This window comes from Syngnathus floridae, chromosome 9 (assembly GCF_059516105.1).
Source record: "Syngnathus floridae isolate MCC-2025c chromosome 9, RoL_Sflo_1.0, whole genome shotgun sequence".
Lineage (NCBI taxonomy): Eukaryota > Metazoa > Chordata > Actinopteri > Syngnathiformes > Syngnathidae > Syngnathus > Syngnathus floridae.
The window spans coordinates 8,495,858-8,520,899 of record NC_142421.1 but is presented as its reverse complement, the minus strand read 5'-3'; the positions used below and the strand labels follow the sequence as shown (position 1 = coordinate 8,520,899).

The 25,042-nt window shown below is 40.3% G+C and overlaps 2 protein-coding genes across 3 annotated transcripts in view; both read left to right on the top strand.

Moving 5' to 3' along the window:
- Positions 1–472: 472 nt before the first annotated feature.
- On the top strand, positions 473–19,273 carry golga4 (golgin A4). Of its 2 annotated transcripts, XM_088384806.1 has the most exons (25): positions 473–694; positions 1,628–1,705; positions 3,684–3,785; positions 5,576–5,644; positions 5,739–6,065; positions 6,132–6,179; positions 6,257–6,313; positions 6,405–6,503; positions 6,682–6,826; positions 6,905–7,095; positions 7,832–7,915; positions 8,007–8,154; positions 8,260–8,438; positions 8,583–8,681; positions 8,768–8,923; positions 9,106–12,779; positions 12,892–13,013; positions 13,077–13,207; positions 13,362–13,448; positions 14,760–14,780; positions 15,187–15,255; positions 15,603–15,678; positions 16,782–16,879; positions 17,998–18,084; positions 18,667–19,273. In XM_088384806.1, the coding sequence occupies exons 1-25, from the start codon at positions 617–619 to the stop codon at positions 18,682–18,684; spliced, it is 6,243 nt and encodes a 2,080-aa protein (XP_088240932.1). In that variant the 5' UTR covers positions 473–616; the 3' UTR covers positions 18,685–19,273. The 2 variants fall into 2 exon arrangements, with proteins under 2 accessions (XP_088240932.1, XP_088240933.1); XM_088384807.1 differs by lacking the exon at positions 3,684–3,785.
- Positions 19,274–20,218: 945 nt separating this feature from the next.
- Positions 20,219–25,042, top strand: part of itga9 (integrin, alpha 9) — a 36,474-nt gene continuing 31,650 nt past the window's right edge. The window contains exons 1-4 of the mRNA XM_088384994.1: positions 20,219–20,678; positions 20,871–20,998; positions 22,423–22,529; positions 24,344–24,467. Coding sequence (XP_088241120.1) covers positions 20,503–20,678; positions 20,871–20,998; positions 22,423–22,529; positions 24,344–24,467 — 535 coding nt within the window. The 5' untranslated portion in view covers positions 20,219–20,502. The remainder of the gene's footprint in view (positions 20,679–20,870; positions 20,999–22,422; positions 22,530–24,343; positions 24,468–25,042) is intronic.

Here is a 25,042-nt window from a genome sequence, read left to right as displayed (position 1 = left end):
CAGAAGCTGAAAACAAAATTAATAAATCAGACACGAAGCAGATGCATTTTATAAACTTTCACCATGGCACATTAATTGCAGCATGTTGCTGGAATGCCATTAACCACCCATTGTTGAAACCCACTGTTCCAAGCCCCCATACATCAACGTCATATGTATAGGAATGACATAAAAAAAATAATAAAGGCTTAATGTGATGCCTGAGGGCCCAGAAATTACTTATAATGTCACGTTTTTCCACACTACAAAAAAAAGTCAAACTATGTTTGCAGATGCAAAGTCCAAACGGATTTTTTTTTTTCCGTCAGCTTCTTGGCTCAATTGTGAGGACATTATGACGCAGAAGAAAAACATTTAAATATCCGCCCTGGGCGTTTTCTTTTCTTTTGTTTTCATTTTTTTCTTTTCTGTGGGTGTCATGACAGCTGGGTACTAGTCCTTTAAATCTCTGACGTTTCAGCTGTCTTCCACGTTGGCCGCACATGCGCAGAAAGCCTGGTCACCTGCACGAACAAGGAAGTAAAGAAGGATCACTGGATGTGAAATCAAAAATACTTCTCCGATCGACAGTTGTTATCCGATCGTCAACTTTTTTAAGCAACGTCGACGGGACAAGATGTTCAAAAAACTCAAGCAGAAGATAAATGAGGAGCAGTCGCCGCAGAGGAACGCGCAGACTCCCCAACAGGCCCAGGTTAGTTGTTGTGCCTTTGGGAGCTAACTGGCTAGGCTAACATCTGTTTACCGTGTAAACTTGTGGCCTTGGCGAACGATCGCAGAGCCAAGTGATCGTGGCAATGGGATCTTTCTTTTGTTTATCCCTCTTACTAAGCTTATTAAGATATAAAACGCTTCATCGAGTTGTATTTTTAGTGCCTTGCAAACGTAGATGTATGCTAACAACTCTGCAACTCACTTCCAACCAAGTAAAGTTATATGCTCGTTAGGAACGATCCAGGAAAAACTTCTTGTTGATTGAAATACTTGGGAGTGACTTTCACGAAGGCTACGGGACCTTCTCTCAAATCTGTTTATGGGCGTGACTGTTGCTGTCAGTGGGCTGCAAGTGGATTTCGGATCCCGTCGGTGCATGACAGCTGTCTGCTTACGAATATGTAAAAATACTAAAGCAAATACTACAGTGCAGAATACTGACACTAAGGGTGTTGGCAGATAAATATGATCAAAAAAATTCAAACGTGGCTATTTAGCATCGGTTTGCATGGGCATTGTCTGTCTGTCACGTGGTTGAACTCTTGCTGTTCTATTATTTACAGATTTACTGCAAGGTTTTCACCAATATTGGTTGTCTTAAAGACATTTTTTGCCTAATGAGTAAGTCTGTTGATAGTTTAACTGTGCAACTCTGGTTGTATACACTTAATTAGTTTGACGTTTTTTTGTTTTGAAGTTTTTAATTTAGAGTTATTTGTGTGTAACTCACTAATGAAACATTTACAATCCATGTTATAGTGCTGCAGGTGGACATGAAATAAGAAACATTAAATCCCCGTCCGAATGAGTTGCACCACCAAGTAGTTAACAATGTCAGTAAAAATTACATGATGAATAGATGGATTTTCTTTTCTTTCTTTCTGCCTGTGCGTGTCTCTCTCTTCACCATTAGCTGGGGTCTGCAGACCGCCGGAGCAGCCAAACCCACCCGTTATACAATGATGCTATTCCCTCTGCCAGTGACCGAGAGGTGAGCATGATGATGATATCCGATAGCAAGAGACAGCTATTTATATCTCCTCTGTTTTCTATACGAGATAAAGTGCAATAATTGCGCAAGAATCCAGTTTGTTATGCTCTGATCTCCTTTAATAACAAGCCCTCAGCTAATAAATGTAACCCAGCTCCGCTGCAGCGCCTTTTAAACTTTTAAAGATGCGGCCATCATAATATACATCCTCAATCACTGACTCACACTGAATTAAAAATATCTTCACTGTATGTTCCACATGTATCACAGTTGTCGGGATTAATTTCTGTCATTATTTTCTATATCAAGCCCCCGTCATTAATTTAACCCCAATGACAAGCATCATAATGACTTCACACTGCTCCAGAGCAGCAATTATTGTCATGAAAAGCCAGATGCTTAATAAAGACTGTTTTTGAAGTTTGACCCTACAAAATCACAACAAAATATAATCTATTAAAGCTTGCTAATATAAGTGGATAAGCAACTTGTTTCTCCATTATTCTACCAGAATCCATTAGGTTTCTGAATTGGAAGCATTGTAAAGGATGATTGAATGGTATAGAACTGACTACTTTTTAGTGCAGTATATATTTTCATTAATAATGAATGCAACCTCAAATGATTTCTATCCCTGGTGAGTTGTTGTATTTTCTTTTTTCCATAACAGTCTCAGTTTGAGGATGTGGACAAGACGAAGGTAGATGATGATGGGTTGTCACAGAATCAGGCTAAAAGAGCCTTAGATGTTTAGAAGTACCTCTGCTTTGGTTCAATTTCCATCATCAAATATTAGACTAGTGACGATACAGCCCAAATAGTTGTGGTCCTCCTTTATTTTCCTACATCTAGATCAAATCGATTGTAATTGAGGTCCTCCAGCCAGCCCTCCATTTTGTGACATGTCATGATGGCAGCATCATTTTCACTTTGTAAATCTCCAACACTTTGACATCTTTGGGAGTGTGTTTTCAACTTTTAAGAATTCATTAAATTTTTGTTGTTGTTCTTTTTTTAATTTCAAAGAACAAGACAATATTTACAACTTAAGTACATCAATGATCAATATGATTGTCCTGGCAAGACATGCAGAAGTTTCCACCTCTGAACAATTCAAATAAGAAATTGAAGCAGCTGCCCGACTTGAAGACCACGCACTTGGATGTTAAACTGTTACTCGTGACATTAACATTAACTATTTCATGTTCCCGCTTCTCTTATTTTTCTTGCTCTTTCATTCTTGCTTATATAGTGGAGCCTCTATTGTTGAATATGATCCTTGACAAAATCCTGGAAGAGTTCCATTTTGTTTGCCTTTCAAAACTTTTCCCCAGATGAAATTTGAACAGAGAAAAAAAAGTGGGCTCATGTCAAGATCATGTAAGAGTCAAGCGTGTAAAACAAAATATTTACCTGATTAGGAGGATTTGTTTCTGAGAATGTGTTTATAAATGTTTTAATATTTTTTTATTAATTACGCCAATCATAAATTTGCTAAATTGATGAATTATAAATGACGAAATAGATTCGGAAAAACAACCAAAAAGGCATATCAATTTAACAATATATTATTTATTTCATTAAACTATTAATTGATTATATTTACATTATTACTTCATTCAGTTTTGGATTATTATCTCCAAGTGATATCATTGTCACATCTTTCCTTAAATGAATGAATGAATGAATGAATGAATGAATGAATGAATGAATGAATAAAAAAATAAAAAATTTCAGCATGAAAGCTTGCTCCGGCCCTTCTCAAAAGGCACAAAAGAAACCCTCCAAATGGTCAAATTATAAACTGCGTAACTTCATTCGACTATAGAGGTTCCGTCTCTCTCTTTCTCTCTCTCACTTTGCCTCACACTCCCCACAGTGCCGTTCCACTGTCATGGTGTTGTTGTTTTTCTCATTGCTCTCTGTGTTCCTCTCCTCCCTCCACCTTTCGACCCGTAACTGCACTGACGGGGGTCAGGTGCTGGCCGGGATGATAGCAGAACCCGCTTTTCTCTCTGAGTATACTATCTTTGCTCTGGACCATTCAAAACGACCCAAAACGGCCCAGGTAGCCAGTGTGGTGAGTTTGTCCTCACGTCCTGCCTCTTCCTCCTCCGCATCGCTGCTCCTCCTCCTCCTTCCTCCTCCTTCTCCTGCTCTGGTCCTCCGTCCTGACTCTGTCCCCCTTTGGGGAAAGCGGAAGCGGGTTGCAGCCCATTTAGGGAGGGCCTGTTCCCTGCTCTTCTGTCGCCCGTTTGCTTTTGGATTTAGCTACAGGAAGGCATCTCCATTCAGGGATATCTCTGCATCTGATGAGCGTTTATAGCTTATGTTGTGGTATAAAAAAGCCTGTCTGCTTTTTGCTGTATGTGTTACGCCCACTTGTCACAATCTATACCCCTTGTCTTTTGTCCCCAATTGCCTGCCTTCTTTAAACCCCCACCGATACAGCATCTTCTTTGGTCGCCTGAAAGACCTTGCCCCCTTATGTGTGTTTATTCCAAATGGAGAGTTTATATTGCATAACTTTGCTTTACTGTTATGATTTTTAAGCAATGGGGGGGTGTAGATAAACAGGATAACTAAATTAATTGTCATTTCTTAAAATCTCTGTTGAAGGGCGAGTATATATTCTTATCCTATAATTTTGTTCACATACTGCGATTTCAATCCTAATCTCTTTGCAAATACAGTGGGGAGAACAAGTATTTCATACACTGCTGATTTTTCCGGTTTTCCCACTTGCAAAGCATGTAGAAGTCTATAATTTCTATCATAGGTACTCTTCAACTGTGAGTGATGGAATCTAAAACAAAAATCCAGAATATCACATTTTTTGATTTTAAATGATTAATTTCCATTTTCTTGCATGAAATAAGTATTTGATACATCAGAAAAACAGAACTTAATATTTGGTGCAGAAACCTTATAGTTTGCAATTACAGAGATCAGGCGTTTCCATCTCCATCTTGTCAAAATATTGTCATCAGGGTCACTTAAACTCTACAACTGTGTTTGGATATTTTTTTTTCTTCATTTCCTTATTAAAATGTTCTTGAAAAATCGAATAATTGCTAATTGGAGTACAATGGACGTTTATGTAAAATATGTATGAAATATGAATGAAATATTTCCCTCGGAGCAAAAAAAAGAAAAAGATCAACAGGACTTAACGTATTTTGTGATCAACTTGGTCAATGTTTATTTCCCAGCCTTACTCTAAATGTTGACATGCACATTGGAACTCACGCAGTGAAGTAGTAACTGCGTCTATGAATTTGCCTAAATCAAGTTTGCTCAGTTTATTCTTTAAAATAAAACTCATGTTACAAATTTAATTCACAAAACTACCTATGGGTAAATATTCACATTGTCAGAAAATTGCTCTCTATATGTGACTTTGGAATCTAAAATGTTGTGTATCCCGAGGCCAGGGAAGCTTGGAGCTGGACAAGTGAGGAGAGAATAATTTGCTTTGCTAAATCTGCTTCTAACCAGTTGACTAAACCAGCTAAGCTGCTCAATGTTCAACTTGGCCCAGTTATAACTCTCTTGTGCTCTCTTAAGACCAACTCTCCGACTTGAATGTAACTGTCCGTCCGTTCTTACTTCGTGGCTGTTCAGTCGAGTTTTTAACCCTTTTGTTTTGTAGAGATGCCTTCGTGTTATGTCTTTAACTCCTCAGTTTCCCTCCCCTTTGAGTTGCATGAGGGTGCCCAATGCCCCTGCATTGCTCCCAGCAATACTAATATTGCTCCCGTCAGAGTAATCAGGGAGTCATGCGGGGTTTGGATAACTAACTGACCCAGGACATCAGTTCACCCAACATAAGAGTAATCGCTCTCTTTCTAATAAACGTTATCTCTGCAGAGTGCCTCTAAAGGTCCAACCAGATCTCCCAGTGGAAGTATCAACGGGGATGGAAGTGTGTCTCCTCATGTGCGTCAACACACTCCTGTCCATCTTCATATATATTTTTTTTCTTACATGTTTTTAAGATTTGTTTTTTCCATTTGGACCAACTTTCTGACAGAGAGAAGAACCTCAGTCCTTTGCCCAAAAACTACAGCTGAAAGTACCCTCAATGGAGTCCATAATTCGAGGCGGCGCCAGTCGGGCTGAACTCCTCTTCCGCTCTCCCTCTAAAGAAAGCCTGGTTCGGAGCTCATCACGCGAGTCCTTGACACATTTAGGAGAAAATGAAGCCTCTGGTGCCCCTTCGTATGACCCACCTTCAGACATTGAGAGCGAAGCTGAGGAGGCGCCAGGGAATGCAGAGTCTCTCCCCAAAGAGCAGCTTTTGCATCGGTTGGTCCGAGTGGAGACGAGCCTGGGGAAGTATCGCGGGAAGTACTCAGAGGTGAGTCGCTTTCAGGTCATTTCTTTTGACTAGTTTACCTCATTAACTTCATTGTCTACCTTGTAGCTGGTTACTGCATATCGCACAGTGCAGCGAGATAAAGAAAAAACACAGGTAACATCTCGCAACATTTGTCATCATGTTTTTCCCTTTAACAATATATTATACAAACATGTCTGTTCCTTGCAAAGGCCATCCTCAGCCAGTGTCAAGACAAAGCTCTTCGCAGAATAGGAGAACTACGAGAGGTCAGGCTATATTAAAATAAATTGTCTCCTAAGAGCAATAATTTTTATTTATTGTATGGTTAAGTGATGTTAAACCCTTGAATGATTTTAGGAGTTACAAATGGACCAGCAGGCAAAGAAACACCTTCAAGATGAGTTTGATGCTGCACTGGAGGAGAAAGACCAGATGATTACTGTCCTGCAAACTCAGGTAACTACCTCATTGTGTACTGTAGATTGTCACGTTGACTATTCAAAAGGTAGGGAAGGAGTAGTGCTTATTGTGGATTTTGTTACTTGCATTAAATGAAGACTTTGAAGACTCTAAATTGTCTTTTATTTTTCCCTCTGTTTCTGCTTTTCTTGTAATCAAATTATTTTTGACACAGGTTGCTTTGCTGAAGAAACGAGTTAAAGGAGTGACTGATGGTGCTTTGGTGGCTGAGGGTGAGCTGCCCGTTTCTACAGATGCCGCAGAATCCAAATCCACCAGCCCTTTAAATGACCAAGAAGTTGAGCCTGAAGCACCTGAGGGTGTGTTTTATTTTTACCTTCGTAAAGTACAGTTGAACACAAACCTGGATTCAAATGGTGCATTCTACATTATTACAGAAGAGGGCGTCAGTGATCCAGCTAAACTTATGGAAGCGCTGCAGAAGCGAGTGAAGAGACAAGAGAACCTACTACAGAAGTGCAAAGAAATTATACGTGTGCACAAGGAGCGCAGCGTCCATATGAGTAGCGAGAATGAAACTCTGCAAGAGCAGCTGCAGGAGAGACTACAAGAACTGGAAAGGATGAAGGTGTGCATATGCATTACCATTGCCACTTTCGAAAAATGGGTCACAGTAGCTCATGTCACAATTACAAGTCGGTTTGCAAAATATGTTGGTTATCATCCCAAAATATTCTCCCACAGAATACCTCTGTTAGGCTGAGATAAAGTCAATCAGAGCAAGTAATCAATAGTTTCTTGAGAAAGGCTGTCTGAGACACTGTGACACTGGTGTTGAGTCGCTCAATCCAAACACTCCTGGGTTCAGCCAGGATGTTTGCTAATGCTGTGTCACTGTGACATGCCTGTATCATTGTGTGTAGGGGGGGTTAGCGCCTCAGTGGAATGATAATATTTTTTGTCATTTCTCGGATGTTTTTTAGTGTCTCTTAACACAAAGCAGATGGTCTTGCAAAATCTTTGACAAAGCACACTTGAACTGCATCATAAAACAGGAATCTATTCGTACTCTCTATGCTATCAGTGTTGGTCCTAATGCTCATAAGCTCAAACCTGGGAGTTAGTCCGGTCTGCGTGTGTGTCGTAGCCAACAGTCGTAAAACGTACATTGCTTCTACAAGCCACTACCACTAAACTGGGCTGTAATTTAGGTCAGTGTTTTGGGTTTATCTGGTTTTACATGGCGGTTTGGCTTGTAGGTGGTGGAGCAAGTGAAACTTATCATAACCATTTACAATTTGTAGTCCAAAGATGAAAAGTGAATGAACAATTTGGTGAGATTTGTTTTTGTTCATAATTTGTAGGAACGACACACGACTGAGAAGAGTAAGTTGATCAATCAGTTGCGTGATGTCAAGAACCAAAATGAACAGCTAGAGCAGGACAAGGTCAGTGGGAAGAGCTTTGAATTTTTTATGTTTTTCATCCACTCAATGTTTGCACTAAATTTAAGACAAAACTAATGTAAATGGCTTTTAGGGTATGGTGATTGCTGAGACAAAACGGCAGATGCACGAGACTCTGGAAATGAAAGAAGAGGAGGTTGCACAGCTCCGCTCCAGGCTCCAGCTGGCCAATGCCCAGAATGAAGAGCTGCAGGACCAGAAGGAAAAAGCTGAGAAATCAGGTGTGTGAAATTACTTCCTGTAAAAAAATACTTCCTGGAAGCACATATGGAACATCTTGTAGTCACAATCTATTCATGTGTTTATTATTTGTGCACTTCTTGTAGTATTTGAAGAGCTTGAGAGGGCATTGAGTGCAGCACATAAGGCTGAGGAAGCACGAAAGCAGCTGCAAGTTCAAATGGAGGACCAAATGAGTGAATCGGAAAGAATCAATGAAGAGGAGAGGAAGAGTCTGCAGCAGGAGCTTACACGAGTCAAACAGGAAGTTGTCACAATCATGAAGGTTAGAGCATGATATCTGCACTATATGTACAATGCCTTCATCCAGCTTTGCACTTAAAGCTGATTGCCCCTCATCAATGTCTTGGTCAAGCAGTTGACATTGTGAGCCACAAAATCACCATTTTATTTTTTTCCTTAACACTAGAAATCATCAGAAGAGAGGGAGGCCATTATGCAAAAATCCCACAGTGAAGCCCTGGCAGCCAAAGAAGAGGAGATAAATGACAGAATCAGCAAAGCTGTGGTAGGTGTGAAAGTTGATCATTTCCTCACAACAAATTCCAATGGTTCTATGTCACCATTTCATGGGATTGCTGCACGGGTTTTCAGGAGCAGTGTAAAGAGGAGTTTGCTCAGCGAATCGAGGAAAAAGAGCAGCAGGCTGCTCTTGCCCTGGAGGATGCAGAGTTGCAGAAGACGGCTCTTATTGCAGAGGGCGAGAATAGAGTTAAAGAGATGCGGCAAGAGTTGGAAGTAGCAAAAACTGTGAGTTGTGTTTTTTATGGGCAACTTTAAAGGTTGTCATGTGGTAGTTTTATGCTTCCAACTTGTGCTGTAAAGCGCAACATTGTCAGCTTATTTTTAAATATTTTTATTTATAATATTGTCTGTTGTGATTGATGAACTATATCTTTTTTTGCATTGAATGAATCGCCCTATGCCTTCAGAAAATAATGGAGTTGGAGAGCTCCCTGGAAAAGATGTCCCAAGATGGATCAGATGAGCAGTCCAATCTTCTGGACAAGATGAAGGATAACCACAAAGAGCAAATGTCAGCATTAGAGGAAGAGCACCGGGCACAGCTGGAAAAGCACAAGGACGCTTTATCCCAACAGCACAATGCTGCTCTGGAAGAGCTCAAGGAAAAACAGAGGGTTGAGTTGGAGACACTTCTGAAAGAGAAAGACCTGCAGATTTGTCTGCACACAGAGGAGATGAGTCAGAGATTGGATGCAAAGCGGGTTGAGCATGAAGCAATTTCAGCTGAGCTCTCTGAAATTTTGAAGAGTAAACAACTTTTGGAACTGAAGTTGGTTGAATTACAAGATGCGCATAATTTAGCTCTGCAGGATCTGGTGGTAAAGCACAGTGCAGAAATGGAAAATATTAAGCTGGAGCATGAACAGTCACTTGGGGGGGTGGAGAAAACGCTGAAAGAGGAAGTTAATGCTTTGAACATTATTTTAAGAGAAAAGGAAAATCAAATTAAAGAGCTAATTCAAGGAGAGGAAGTTCTAAAAGAAAAATCACATTGCAGTCTCGAAGAGCTCGGTGTCAGAGCAAAGCAACTGGAAGATTTGCAGCAATCCTTATCACATCTCCAGCTGGAAAATTCAAACTTGAAAGAAGTTAAAGAAGAATCAAATAAACTCTCAAATGATCTTGAGCAGTCCAAGAATGCCTTGACAGATTTGCAACATCAGCTTGAAGTGGCAAAAAAAGACTGTCAAGACAAAGAGTTATTACATCAAGAATTAGAGCAGCAATTACAGCAGAGCAAGAAGGAACTCGCCGAGGAGAAGTTGCACAGTGAAGATCTTAACATTAAAAAGGAAGAGCAAACAAGCCTTCTGAAAAAATTGGAGGAGGAAAAAGCTGCTCATGAAAAGAAGCTGAACGACACTATCGCCGAAATGCAAGATAAACTGAAAACACAGGAAACTAAAATGGAAAAGATCAAACAAAAAGCCAAAGAAATGCAAGATCACTTTAAGAAAAAGATTCAGCAGAAAGAAGAATCCATGAAAATGGCACTTGCAAAGAAAGACGCAGAGCTTCAACAAAAGGAGCAACAAGTTCAAGAGAAAATTTTAGAGATGGCCCAAAAAAATTCCCAAGGCTTAAGCAATACAATGGCAGAGCTGCAAGCTAACCATTTGGGGGAAGTGGAGAAACTACGGGAAAGCCATAAACACGAGCTCGCTGAGATGGAGCGCCATTGGCAGGAGAAATTGGGACAGCAGGAGGAGGAATTAACGGAAAAACACTCGCACATACTCCAGGAAAAGATACAAGAATTGAAAGAATGCTCTTTAAAACTCAACAGCAGCAAAGAAGACAATGAGCAACTACTTACTGTAATGAAGAACCAAAAGGAGGAGCTTGCGATTCAAGAAACAACAGTGCAAAAGCTAAAAGAAGAACTTCACCACGTAGGGGTCAAGCTCGAAGGTTTGTCAACAAGTGACGTTTTGCTGAGAGAGCAACTGGAGTCAGTGGAGAGGAGCCTTGGGCAAGCTTTGAATGAGCGAAACTCCCTGCAGGACAAGCTCAACATAACAGACGAAGAGAACAGAGAGAAAATCAAGACATTGTCCGATAATTTGGTGGATATGGAGAAGCAGCTTCAAGCCCTTGAAAGTTCCAGGCAGAAGGAATGTGAGGACTTGCAGACTAAATCTGCGGAAGATGCAGTTCAGAGAGAGGCTTTGGAAGCCCAATTCCAACAGCAGTTCATTATGATCAGCAACCAAATGCAGCATTACTGTAAGGACGTCCAGTGCAAAATGGCCGACGGGGCCGCTGAACTTTGTCAGAAAGTTGAATATCGAGTCTCGGATTTAAAAGAAAGACTTCTTTGTAGCCAGAAAAATATTGCGCACCTTAAAAATGTTGTCTCTGACAAAGTAGATCGAGTTTGCACTTTAGAGGAGAATCTCCGGCAGAAGTGTGAGGAGAATAACAAACTATGCATTTCATTAGAACAGGCGACTGCTCAGGTAAATGCTCACATGGAGCAAATCAAAGCCTTAACGATTGAGAATGAGAAAAATTCTCTTTCGGCCAGTGAAACGGCTCAGAAGACGGAGGAGTTAAACCGAGTCATATCAATGAGTCTGAAAGAAAATGAGTTGCAAGTGGTTAACTTGGAAAGCATCATCAGTGACTTGAAACATCAAGTAGACGGTAAGGAGAAAGCCATACTCGAGCTGAAGCAACAGCACGAAGAGGAGAGACAAAAAGCATTAGTTGAAATGGAAGAGACCATTCAGAGGTTAAAGCAGGAGCGAGAGTCCACTTTGGAGCAGGCCAAGGCTCTCAAAGCTAGTCTGTCTGAAAGTGACAACACTGTAGCATCTTTGAAGACCAGACTGGAAGAGCTGGAACGCCTTGTCTCTGAGAAGAACGAAGCTTTGCAAAGGCTCACCATGAGCTTTGACAATCAGTCCATCAGCAAGTCGGAGATGGACCAAGTTTTGAGCGAGAAGGAGCAGAAGGTGAGCGGGCTGACTGCGGAACTGGAGAGTGCCAACCTTCGGCTCTGTGAACTCCAGGAGCAGTTGGCCTTGAAGATAAAAGAGTGCGAACAACTCTCACGTGACCTCACACAGCAGCATAGCATCAGGGAGAACGAGAGGAGAGAATTGGTTGAAAAGCTACAACGCAACGGGCATCTAGAGCAAGAGCTGGAAGAAAAACTGCACCATCTCGAGGAGGACAACCAAAAGAGCAAAAACCAACTCAAGACTCAGGAAGAGGAATTTGAAAGGTTGAAAGAGGAGATGATGAAAAGCAAAGAGCAGTGTGTGAAAGAAACTGAGGAGAGGTTGACAACAGAGAGCAGTCGTAAAATATCCGAGCTGAAGAAGAAAGCGGAACAAAAAATCGGACAAATTAAGAAGCAGCTGACGTCACAACTTGATGAAAAAGATGAGCTGATCAAGAGTCTCAAGGCGAGCCACAAGGAGTTCAAGAAAAATGAAATCTCCAGTCAAGAATGCATTGACACATTAGAGGCAAAAAACAAATCTCTCGAGGAGGTTCTTGTCAAGCTCAAAGAAGTTCAGGCAAATGAACTGGAACAGACACAGGCTCGCGTGAAGCGGACATTGGAGGAGTCTTTAGAGGAACTGAGGTGCACGTATGAAGAGAAGCTCTCGGCCCTTCAAGATTCAGTCCATCAAATGAAGCTCAATCAAGCGGAAGCACTTGAAGTTGAATCGAGGCTTAAAGAAGCAGAAAAGCAGAAAGAGGAGCTTCTTGAACAAGTTAGTGCTCTGAAAGAAGAAATCCAACAGAAGGTTGTTGAGTTTGAGCAACATCAAGCTGCTTCGATGCAGGCCCGCACATCAGTCGAAGTTGACAGCAGAACGGAACGAAATAGTCTTCAACAAACAAAGAGCGTGTTGGAAAATGAAATGGAAAACCACTTAGCCAAACCGGATGAGGATTCTCTCGATGCTCTCAAGAGCAAACTAAATCACATGAAGAGTGAGAAAGAGAAAATCCACAAAGATTTCACCAGGTTACAGAAAGACATCCGATTAATGAGGAAAGAGCACGAGCAGGAACTTGAATATGCAAAGAAGCAGCTGATAGACGAGAGTGAACAGAAGCTTAAGTAAGTTTTGCCTTCAAAATGTCTTTTTTTTTTTTTTAAGACAGCTGTCATTAGATTATTGAGGTGTGCCATGAACTAAATGTTATCATCATGCTACTTTTTGACCCAACAGATTAGAATTAGAAGACCTTGAAATGAAGCACAACTCTGCAATCAAGCAGCTAATGATGGAGTTCAACACACAAATAGCGGTAAAAGAGAAAGAGGTTGACACAGCAGTGAAAGAAACCATCGGTAGGTGTATGATGTTTTCATAAAAGGATTTTAGTGTCTCAATCCGGTTGTTACCCATTGCAGGCAAGGCACAGGTTGTGGAGACGGAGCTTCTCAGTAGCCATCGGGAGGAAACCAATCAGCTGAAGAAAGTGATTGCCCAGAGGGAGGAAGACTTGAACAAAACGGTTCAAAAATACGAGCAGGTCATACAGGTACTGAAGAAAATAATTCAAGCCAAGCTCCATCAGACGTATCCCGTTTAAAGGGTGGGAGTTTTGAAATAAGGCAGTGACGAGACCAACATACTTGAGTCGTGATGCTTTCGTGATACATAGGAAATGACTCAGTCGTTGTCATTTTCTTCAGAGTCGAGAGGAGGAGATGGGGACTCGAGTGTGGCAGGTCCAGAAAGAACTGGAGGAGCTACAAGCTCGGAGCCACGACACGTCTCAGGTACCTAACATCAAAAAGATTTACTGTATATTAAAAGTCGCCAAGTCGTTCCAGTAAATTTTCCTTAAAGTTCAACTTTGCTCTCATACTTGAGTCCAATCCTTCTCTTTGGCCTCAGTCGAGTGGCGACTCTCCAAAGTGTACCGGAAGCTGCGGGGTTCATTTGAATGTCTCAGGAATGTTCTTTTTGGAAAACAAGAGCTTGCGAGGCTGAGGCCAGACTCTGTCCCTGCTCTTAATTATTATTCGGAGGTGACTCAAGACCCTGGCCTCTTTCGGCAACACTATCATGCAAGAAAATGCACACTGGAAAGCGGCCAGGTAGGACAAAAGCACCTCAGGGAGACGCTTGACCCAGCTGATGTTACACTGTTTAGATCCAAGTGCTGATTCTTTACCACACTTGCTCAGATTTACAAGAATTAGTCTCTCTATGGCATATTTCCTCTGTGAGGTAATAACTTTATGGATGGATTGTATAGTTTAATGCTCAGGGAGGCCTTCCCCTGCAAAGGGCCTCAGAAACCATTCGTCATCGGAAGAGTGGGTCAGTGTGTCTTTCCGCTGAGACGGCACACCAATACGCCGGTATTCAAGACTCGCTTAGTTCCAAAACATGCCTTCCTTCCTTTTAGCAGAATGTACAAATAAAGTTGGTGAGAGTCTGGAGTAGTTTAGTCTCAGATGTGAGTTTATTGGGGGGGATGTGTTTAGCAGCCTACAAAGCCACTGATTTTCACTGAAGATGAGCTTTTTAAAAATGGAACACGACAGTATGCTCGGTTGGGGAAAATAAAAGCAGCTGGGCCCCTAGAAAAAATCTGCACATATTGTAACTCGGGATGTCGTGTTTGTGTGTGGGGCTGTCCGCAATTGTGGCACTTAATTGAGGATTTACAGTGACAGAATTTGGGAATGATTTCATGTCTCCGCTACAAGAGTTGAAGTTGAGTGCACTATTGTGGACAAATGTTAAGGACGTTAAGTTGTATAGTACAGGATCAAAAAGGTTGGAGAAAAGAATGCTGATTAGAATTTTATATGAAACTGCATTAGGATGAGTCGTGCCTGTCTTGACAATGTATTTTACTTGTTAAACCCATCATCCTATTTTTAATTATTTACTTATTTTGGTATTTTTGGTAGGAGAAAAACCATGAGTGGATTATTAAGCTCGTAAAAGTTTCAATTGGGTTATGATATTAAAAATACAAAATAGCTCCAATTTTGAATTGCTGTGTATGTACATAAACAACATATTCCATTCCAATGACCTAAATACATATTTGTTTTCGTTTGCTTTTGACACAGATGAGCTCTGAGGAACTGCAGGTATGTGCTGTGTGTTTCACTGTAAAAATGTTTTGTATCTTTTGGACCATCCCCAAAAATAATCAAATTTGGAAATACCATTCATTGAACACACATTGTATTTTGTTTTTACTGTTTAATAACGGGGAAGAAATGAACCCAATTTAAATCATATTTGCAATCTCATTAGTTCTTGACAGATTTTTTTTCTTTTTTGCTCGATGGGTTCATTAGAACAACATGAAACTACTTAAAGCATCAGTTAAGGTTAAGTAGCTTGTTTCCAAAGGCCGAATTCTTTTGTCCTGGCAGTGTTTTCCATAGCCGAATAAGCCTGATTGTAAGAACACACACGTCCTCGCTTCCTGTTCCGATGTTACCCTTGGAGCTCTAACTGATCCCATCCTCTCATCCCTCTGCACTGCAGGCGCAACTTGCCGAGAAGACGACTTTGTTGAGTGAAGCTCGGCTGAAGGAGCAGAGCTTTATGGAGAAGGTGACTATTTGCTGCAGCATGTGTGCTTTTCGGGACGAGTGAACGGCAAATCTGGAGCAGTGTGTTGCCATGCTTTGGTGGCCTCCAGCCAGCGCTACGGCCCTCCCGCTGCAACGACTTAATTACTGCACATCTGTTTACATTTGTTGTTAGCCACATAAACAATCAGAGCAACGCCTCCCACGGTTTCTCTCCCATACATCATCTTCCTCACAAACATCCCGATCCCCAAGGACGCTCAGCAAAATGCTTCTCATTTGTCCCACATATCAATTAAGCTAATGGAGGAAATTAACCCGCTGGGGTCAAATGCTTTCTTTTATGGTAATTTCTCTGCTTGTTTTTAGATTCACTCGCTCGAGGACAAGATTAAATGTTTCCACCGGAATGCAGTCGTAACTCATCTGGGAAGCGCATACAAAGGTAACACTGCAAATTGATTAGTTCAGCTTCTGGATTCCATTTCCCTTTTTGTTGCTGGGTAACACCACATTTTCAAAACGGAACTGCAGCACCTAGACCGGAGCACATGCATATAAGCTTATCTGTCAGCGGCCATGGCTCCTTCCACATCTGAGGGGGACACAGGATGTGCAGAGGTATTATGTGGGGGTGTTGTGGCATGTGGCCACGTGCTTTAGAGGACAGTATGGCTAAGTATGATTGAGGCCTCAGTTGAGCTCTGCGGTTTGAACTGCCCTTTGGTCAACGTTAGCATAAGAGGTATTAGGGGTCATCGTGTAGCTGAACCCCCCTGGGATTATAAATCAGTGCCATGTCTTCATGTATACAGTATGATAAACCTGTCATGGGATCAAGTGAATTACTCTCTCCTTTTGAACTTTTCCTGCTGCTGCTGTAAGAAAGTGTTGGGTGGGGGGGTGTCTGTGAAGCAGCTATTCATGAAAAGAATGACTTTTGCAGGTTGGGATGTTAAATTATTATATTCGTCACTCTGACTCACAACTGCTGTATCTTCTGAATCTGTTTTTTCCTCTCACAAGCATTTTTTTAAGGACACACAAGTACAATACAATGACATCATGTTGACGATTTTATTCATCATAAAATGCTTGGCGCGTGGGTAATATTATATATAATATGTCTCATTGTAATATAATTATTATAACATGACTGTGTTGCTATCTGAGGCACAGAATAAAGTGAGCTGCACTTGGTTAAAATAGTAATAAAATCTTTGTATGCCAGTGGTAAGTGTTAACAGCCCTCACCAGCAATGTGCATCATTGACTTTGGAACTTTAATGTTATGTACCTTTAGGCGACGGATTAAAATGCTCTGCAGGCCAGTTCACGCTGAGCTTGGACTCGCAAGCCTCCACTTTCATTTAGTGTTTAATTTGCATCCGTGCCACTGTGCAAAGTGGCGCCAATTGTTTGGGAGCACTGGGAGGAAGGGGGGAGTCTCTTACAACTGACATTTCTGACAGCTTGGGGCATGTCATTGGCTCATTAGTTACACTCGCGTGCCGCATTTGCTTAACTGGTATTTTGTCCCCCCCAAAGGTGCTGCACTTAACAATCCTGAGCCGCTCTCCGAAGCCACTGAGATGGAGTACCTAAGGAAGGTGCTTTTTGAGTACATGATGGGACGTGAGACAAAAGTACGATTTTATATTTATTTCTTTAATAATAGTGCACCAACAATGCGACTAAATCTTTTTACCATCTCTTGCAAATTGTTGCTGGACTGAGCTCTTGGCATTGGCACAGAAACAGTTATTTCCCTGTTTTCTCATTTCTGAAGTGGGTTTTGTTACATTTTATAGATCAATAAAAATATTTGAAATAAACCAACCGTTCATAACTGTGGAAGGTTTAAAATGTGGAGATTGGAAAAAAAATGCAAACCCATTCTTATTTCAATATTTGTTCCTCTGCTTTATTTATTGTGGTAAGGAAAATACACATCATGGCAAAAATTGGTAATTCAATTAAGAAACATATACTTAATATATTTTAATTGCCTGTTGTGTCATATTACTTTAAAGCCAAGGCATGAGAGCATCTTTCAGTCTTTCTATACAAAGCTTTATAGAATTACAAAATAATAGACATGTTGTAATTAACATTAGAACTGAAAACTGCAAAGCTGCAGCAGCTGTACCTAATGGAGTGACCAAATTTGTCCACATTAGCTTGTTTGGACTTTATGGGAACATTACCTAATGACACGAGTACCTGATAATGGAGGTCTGCAGCACACAATGTGTGTCAACATCTAATTGGCATTGATCCCCCTAATTAACAGTGCTGTTGACATGGTCCTAAAGTCAGCAGGATTTTTCCAGCAGCTTCCAGAGCGTCCGTGTTTATAGCAGCATGGTAGCGTTCCTTGTGTGCAGGATGTCCTGAAGGCAGACATGGAGCACATACGTGTTGCATGACGCACACATTTAAAGACACACTGCGCTTGTTTATTGTTAGACACGCAGTTGGGTTTCTCTGTTCGGCAGCCCTGTTCTTGATTATCCCCCGTTTACGGCTTGGTGCATGCACCCTGGCAAGATAGGCCTGCTGTTGATTATGCACAGGATTTTTTTTCTCATACTTAATCATCTCTTTTTAGTAAGATGAGTGCATCACACGTACATTTTATCCTGTCCATTTGTGCTAAAGCTATGTTTCTCTGTGTGACATAAAACTAATGAGTAAACATACATTTGTTGATGATGTTAAACTAACAATTGAGTTTCAACTTTTATTTTGATTTCATTCGCAGACAATGGCCAAAGTGATAACATCCATGCTAAAGTTCCCTCCGGACCAGGCTCAAAAGGTTTTGGACAATGAGGAGTCCAAAGCAATGGTACGGCTCTTTTATTTTTACCTTATGACTGGAAGTGTGTCTAATTTGCATAAATATAAAATAAGTCAGGTAGAAAGGCAGTCAGTAGACCACAGATCTCTGCAAAGTCTGGCTTAGATGTACAAGTCTTGCACCTTTGTACAAGTAAGGTGGTACAAATACGGTACTTCTTAACTATTTCAGTTAAAAACAGTTACTTTAAAAAATATCTAGAAAACTACTTGAATGGCTGATTACTAAAAATGTGTTGACTGGAGTTATTGACACCTGGTTTCTTTAGCTTTTTTTCTTTGGTTGTTTTTCCTCGGGTGTGGTGGTTTTTTGAAAATTATGTTGGAGATACAAGATCTGATCAGAGAAGATTGATATATTTATTTTCTATAAATGTCATTTTACTGATGCACAACTGTAAGGTCAGACTGACAATTTTAACAAATGTAACAAAATGTTTTTTTTTTGTGAATGACAAAAGCCTGATAACGGCTTTTACATGACTTTGGGCAAAGGTTAATAGACGTCAAGTGCTTTTTTACAGAATACAATCATGCAGCGTACAGATAATTGATGTTTGTTTCTCTGCAGCATTGGTTGAGCGTCTGATGCTTTGAGATGAAAATCATGCTGTTGCTGCTGCTGAAAGGGAAGACTGCCAAGGATTTAATGAAACCCTTCTCTCCCCATTATGTATTTGTATGTATGCACGTATGAATGGCCAGCAATTGAGATTTTAGTGTGCTTTGTATAGTTTGGTATGTATGAGTAACACTACAAGTATGAGGGAATTCAAACACAGATCTTCCACAAATCTGCTTTTTTTTTTTTTTAGATTAACTGGTGTTTTAGGAGGTATGATTTTTATTTAATGTGTTTATACAGATTGGCGTGTGCAATAAATGGTACTGTTATCACATATCGAAGGCGAGAGTCGGTTGATTTTAAAGTTTTCTTGTGCTTTTCTGTCGTCTGGTTCACTTCTGCTGCAAACCTGTAAATTACCTTTTACCTCTGCCCTCACTACATATTTAAGTTAGACGCCTGTTGATCATTTTTTTCTTCCCCAAGCTTTGTATTCCATCCCACCAACCCCAACAACACTGTAATTTGTATTAAGATGTAAACTGTACTATAGGGCTCTATATAACTTGCTATACGTTTTCTGTATAACAAATTAAATATTATTTACAGAATATATCCGCCGCTTAGCTCATCTCTTTTTTCCCCCCCTATCACTTTTTGTACATATTTCAACTCGCTAGTGACATGTGTCATCAAAAATGTCATCCAAATCTGTTATTTTATCTGATTAGACCGAAGAAACAACATTTTGTAGCTCATGTTTTGTCATCATTGAGAGAAAATGGTCCTGGTTCTCAGCTGCCTTCAATAACTGCCCTCACAGCAGGGAGCACATTTACAGCAGGATATAAATAAACCCATAAAGCTTTTATAGCAAGTATGCACTCAGAAGAATCAGACCCCCAAACACCTGTCTATTATTCAGGCCTAATTTCATTTTAATGAAACAAGAATATGTGTTTTCCAATGGTTTTTGTACATGCTATACAACCACAGTGTCCAGAATTTTTCAGACTTATAACTGTGCATTAATATGTAAAACAAAACACAAAAATAACTCAAATGTATTACGTGTTGTATGGTAGAGCTCTGTTCTCTTCTGATTTTGTAGGCTTTTGCAGACTTAAGTGTCCTGTGGCAACGTCAAGCAAAAGTGAGTGGAGATCTTAGTTACACACAAAATAATAATAATATATTAAACCCTTGCCGGGATATGATATATCTTTCTCATCCATAGATTCCCAGAGTAAATGCAATTCATCCCATGCAACATCCCTCCTTCAGTTTTTTGTGATTTAAGTGGTGTTTGCACTCACTAGTATACAACCGTTAGAGGGCGACATTGCTCCCCGAACACAGTGCCAAAGAAATTGAGAAATGCAATCACGTGTGAACCAAAAAATGCTTTTACGCCTCAACAATCCAGATTCGTTGCCCTTTCAAAGTAAAACCGACTGCGACCAACTCCGTCATCAATTTCTCCAAACGCTCATGCTTTTACTTTGTTATTTTTTTTTAACTTCTGTCCCACCTCTGCTACTTCATGTGAATTTGATTTTGGAAGTCCGCGTTTATCTCCGCGTCACCCCGTCAGGCACTCTGGCAGCCCGCTGCAACTTTATCAGATGGACTCAGAATGGAGAGAAGCTGACGCACCGTTATTCTGTGGACCGTTAACTTTCCTCGGCGAAGTTTTTCCTTATGCCATTACAACCTATGTGCGACGATAAAGCAGGAACCACGCTCCACATTATTTTGGAAACTTTTTGACTAGCGTGCAACTGACTTTGTTTTCCCTTTGGACACTTTTACTGCGCAATTACGCACGATACGCAAAAAGGAATGGCTCCACGTCGGAGACAAAAAACGGGAGTACAAACTATTTTGCATGTGTGCCTTTCTATTTCTGTGGTTTTCTCATACAATATAGACTTGGAACATCCCTTGGTGTTCCGTGGACCTAATTCTAGTTTTTTTGGCTATTCTGTGCTGGAGCATTATTATGACAACACACGCTGGTGAGTCCCATTTGTCATTTTGCTGCTGTTTTGCTCATTTGTAACATTTTATAAGCTAAAAGAAATCACACAATGCAACTATTTTGTTGATTTATTAAGAAATGACGAGATGCGTTGAATGTAAAGACACTTGAGGGATGCTCATTGACTTTTTATGGTGCGCACTCCTCTCCCCTCTCTTGGTTTATTCAGGGTCATAGTAGGGGCTCCCAGAGCCAACTCTACCTACAGTAGTTCAGTGCACGCTCCTGGTGCTGTGTTCAAGTGCAGAGTCCACAGCAACCCGGAGCGCCGCTGTACAGAGATGGACTTGGGAAGAGGTCAGTTGAGCTCGCAGCATCCACACCACAGCCATGTGATAAATTGTGACACCTTCCAAAATCTACAAAGCTCCCCCAAACATCTGTTTTGTTTTATCACAATAATGCAGCCCTGTACTAGTCTTTTTATTATTATTTTTATTATTATTATAACCTGCAACATTCACATGAGACAAGAGGCTTCTGTGTGCAGGAGTTTTTCTCACTACTTGCCTACATAAATATGATTTATTCCCCAGCTAATATTTCCTATGCATATAACTGAGCCAAAAAAGCTTCCACCACCCACCCTCATTTTCTGTTCTTGTGAAGAACACCGGGGTTCGTGCATGACTTTGATATAATCAGCGTGTCACCAAAAACACATGCTGACTAACAGGAAGAATCATCTTGATCATTATAGACAACAAAGTGTCCAATGTGATCAACCTACCCATTGTCAACATGCTTGAAGAAAAAAAAAAAAAAAGCTGTCATGCTTTTATCCTATCACAATCCAATCAAACCTCTAAAGTTGAACACAAACCTTTCTGGGATGCTGGTTAACTTTCAGTTTTACCCATTTGAAATCAATAAAAACTGAATTAATTTGCTGAAACTTCCACTATCATAAAACCTTTATTGGAGATGAAAAAAGAAAAACCTTTCTATCTTTTACAAATGTAAAGAGAAGTTGGCCACTGTATAAGAAAACGAAAATTAAAAATACTCAGCCGTCAAGATGCCTGAAAGCTATGTGGCAAGAAAAACTGCATCATTTATGTCCAAGCTAATCTGGTCATGGTGTTCATTAGCTATTAGGCTTATCTTCTATTTATCTCAACATCTGTTTGGTAAAATTAGCTTTTGGATGCAAAAAGGTTAGTTGTACTGCCCATTTTTTACAGGGCAGACAGACATTGATTCATCATCACAAGTTTCATTTACTTTGTTCTACTCTGTGCTTTTTGTCTCGTTTTATAAGCCTTCCGTAGCATCACAAAAAAAGCCAAAGATGAAGCAAAATACTTTAATGGTGATTGTTTTTTTTATATTTTTGAAGATTTGTCAACATCTAGTGTGATGTTAGACACAATGATGGTTTAAGCCCTTACTTATATTTGATGTTTGAGGCCTATTTCTCACAAAATCCTTGGTTGAACTCCAAATCAAGCCACTTTTGGAGCATTTTCATTAAGCAATTCCACTGTACATTTATTCTCTTGGCTTGCAGCTACCGAGCAACCACATTTAAACAAACAAACAAACAAACAAACAAACAAACAAACAAACAACTTCCATGTTTTTAAAACATCAGGATATTGTTTGCCAAGCTGACAGGACAAGACCCAAAAGTCCGACAATAGCGGACAATTTTTTTTTTCTGCAAGACATCCTTTGTCCTGACGTTGTGACGTCTGCAAACTGCTCTCATTGTCCATCAGGAAACAAGCCCCGAGAGTCGTGCGGGAAGACGTGCCAAGGGGACAGGGATGACGAGTGGATGGGAGTAAGCTTAGCGCGTCAGAACAGAGCCGACGGCAAAATACTGGTGAGTTGATTAATGAGAGCTGGGCCTGATTACAGCGGCATCATTGTTTAAAAAAATAGTTCAAGCATGTGGTTTCACATTTCGTGTTAGTTTTCTCTCATTAACACAACAGTTGCCTTGTATAAGTTGCCTATCATGGGGGCTCTTTTATGTAGCTCAAATCAGTTTTATTTATATACAGTAGCACTGATTCATAAGTTATTCCAAAGGTCTTTTTATTATGTGTCATGGATTGAAAAGTATCACAAAATTCAAAGACAGAGCAAAGTACCAAAATTAAATAAAATAAAAACTAAACGTACACAAGGGCAGAGTCTCATGTTTTTGGCTGTTCTCATTTGATAAAGCTTGAAATTCCTCTTTGGCCTGTACGTACAATATGAGCTCTATTTTAGTAGACCGCGTGTTTGCGTTCAGCGGATACTGATTTCCATATCAGCACAGCCCCGCTGCACTTTTGCCTATTTGGCAGCTCGAGTGTCTTGCAGACGCACCTGGCGTAGTGGTGATTTTGAAATTCATTCATTTCTTCTTTCATTTACTTCAGAAACATGTGAAGAGCGGCCATCAACTTGCAATATGTCTTTTAAATCAGCCCATTGGGCAGTTAGACTAATATTCTACTATTTATTATTATTATTATTATTTATTTACTTATTTAATGCAACAACTTGATTAAATAAAATTGAGTAAATTCAAATCACCATTTTTTGTTAGTGCATGCCTCAACCCCTCTATGGTGGTCCTTTATTAACCTCTTATAATGGGCGGCAGGGGAACCATCAGTTAGACAAGCAGGAACAAGTCCAAGCCATTTTCAAAATCATCGTGAGTCACACAGATTTACTGTAAATAGTAATATTGGCTCAAAAAGCCTTCCGTCTGACTTCTTCGTCATGCAGGAAAAATCAGAGGAATCTTTATGTCTCTGAGGATTTACGGTTCAGCCTGTATGAATATATTTTATATGCCCTGGTGGAATCAATTGGCATGATTTTGCAGCATCCTGTTACCCCTGGCTGCTGTTTCGGGAATGTGAGTGAAAAGTTGCACCACCTTCACCTGCAAAGTGTTGCGGCCGTCTCGATAAGTGTATGATAAAAGAAAGGTGCTGACTCATCATATCCCAATGTGTTGCTAGGCTGCTCGACAGCCCGTAACATTTTTTGTTCTCGTCATCTGAATGAGCTCATGTTGCAACGCATCAGGGGGGAACCGTCTGCTTGGCAGATGTTTCTTCCAAGGCTCTCACTGAACAAGAACATGACAATAAGATGTGGCGCCATTTATATGTGAGGTTATTCTATTGCCACTTAAATTTGTGAGGTTAATTTCAATTAATCCTGGGCCTAAAAGATTGGCACTGTCGTTTTGTAAATACACTTAACCTTTTATAGCGTATACGGCAGTGAAGTGACTTGCCAACGTAAAGAGTAAAATCTGATTGGACAAAAAAATTGGAAGAAAATATAATAAATCTAGGGTCTTCACAGCAGTGAAGGAGACACTATTCTCCCTTTTTATAAGCCAGTGTACCATACAAATGATTTGGGTGTTATTTTAGGATCCCATTTTTGTTGCCTCAAGCTTTTGTATTGCTTAAATTTAGATACAATTCCTCCACGCTACATGTTTAATGCCGTAAAATCCGCATTGAGTTATGCACCCTGCAGAGTCATTGAAGAAGGTTCCACATCCTCTGAGACCCACTGACTCCAGCCCAGCGCGAGAGCGTCTTGAGCAAATACAATGCGGTCGAGGTCAATCTGCTTTCTGTACACAGTTTAAAAGAGTAAAAGTTTTATTTTCTGCAGGCCTGTGCCCACCGTTGGAAAAACGTCTACTATGACTCGGAGCATATCCTCCCGCATGGATATTGTTCGATCATCCCGCCATCTCTCCAGGGCAGGACGCAACCCCTCATTCCATGTTATGAAGGTACGTAAAGTGGACCACTTGAACAGCTGTGTTATAAAACTAAAATAAAGTTCATACACACGTACATTACCATATGCTTGGTGGAACTGAAATTTGCACTTCATTGATGTTTTTCTGATTGCTCAGCAATAAGTTCCATTTAAGAGTCTATGGTTACCATCACACTTTTCTCTCACCAAAATCTTTTCGTGGTGGTATCACCAAAAAAGCCAAAGAAAAAGCAGAACACACGACGAAGTAAATCGTTCAGAAACTTTTTGGTTGAACTCCAAATTCCTTTTGGATCATCCAGTGTTATGTTCTAATGATAATGACAGCTTTTGTTTATTTAGATTTTAATGATGTGATTTATACGTCTTGCCTGTAATTAAGGATATTTATTATCAATATAAGGATGATTTATATATAAATATTGTTTTTACTTCTCACACATCTTGGGAAGCAACTTGTTCACTACTTGCATGTGTAGTTCCATTTTAGTCACGTGACATGCATGCATGGTGCCGTCACAGAGGCTCACATCTGTTTTTGAGCCTCTGAAAACAGGTAGAATGAATTGTGATCCCCCCCTCCAC

Excerpts from the sequence above, each read along its gene's own strand:
- golga4 (XM_088384806.1), top strand. The coding sequence starts at position 617 with ATGTTCAAAAAACTCAAGCAGAAGATAAATGAGGAGCAGTCGCCGCAG. Across the intron at positions 15,679-16,781 it reads TCTGGGAAGCGCATACAAAG|GTGCTGCACTTAACAATCCT; the intron begins GTAACACTGCAA and ends TCCCCCCCAAAG. Across the intron at positions 16,880-17,997 it reads TGATGGGACGTGAGACAAAA|ACAATGGCCAAAGTGATAAC; the intron begins GTACGATTTTAT and ends TTTCATTCGCAG.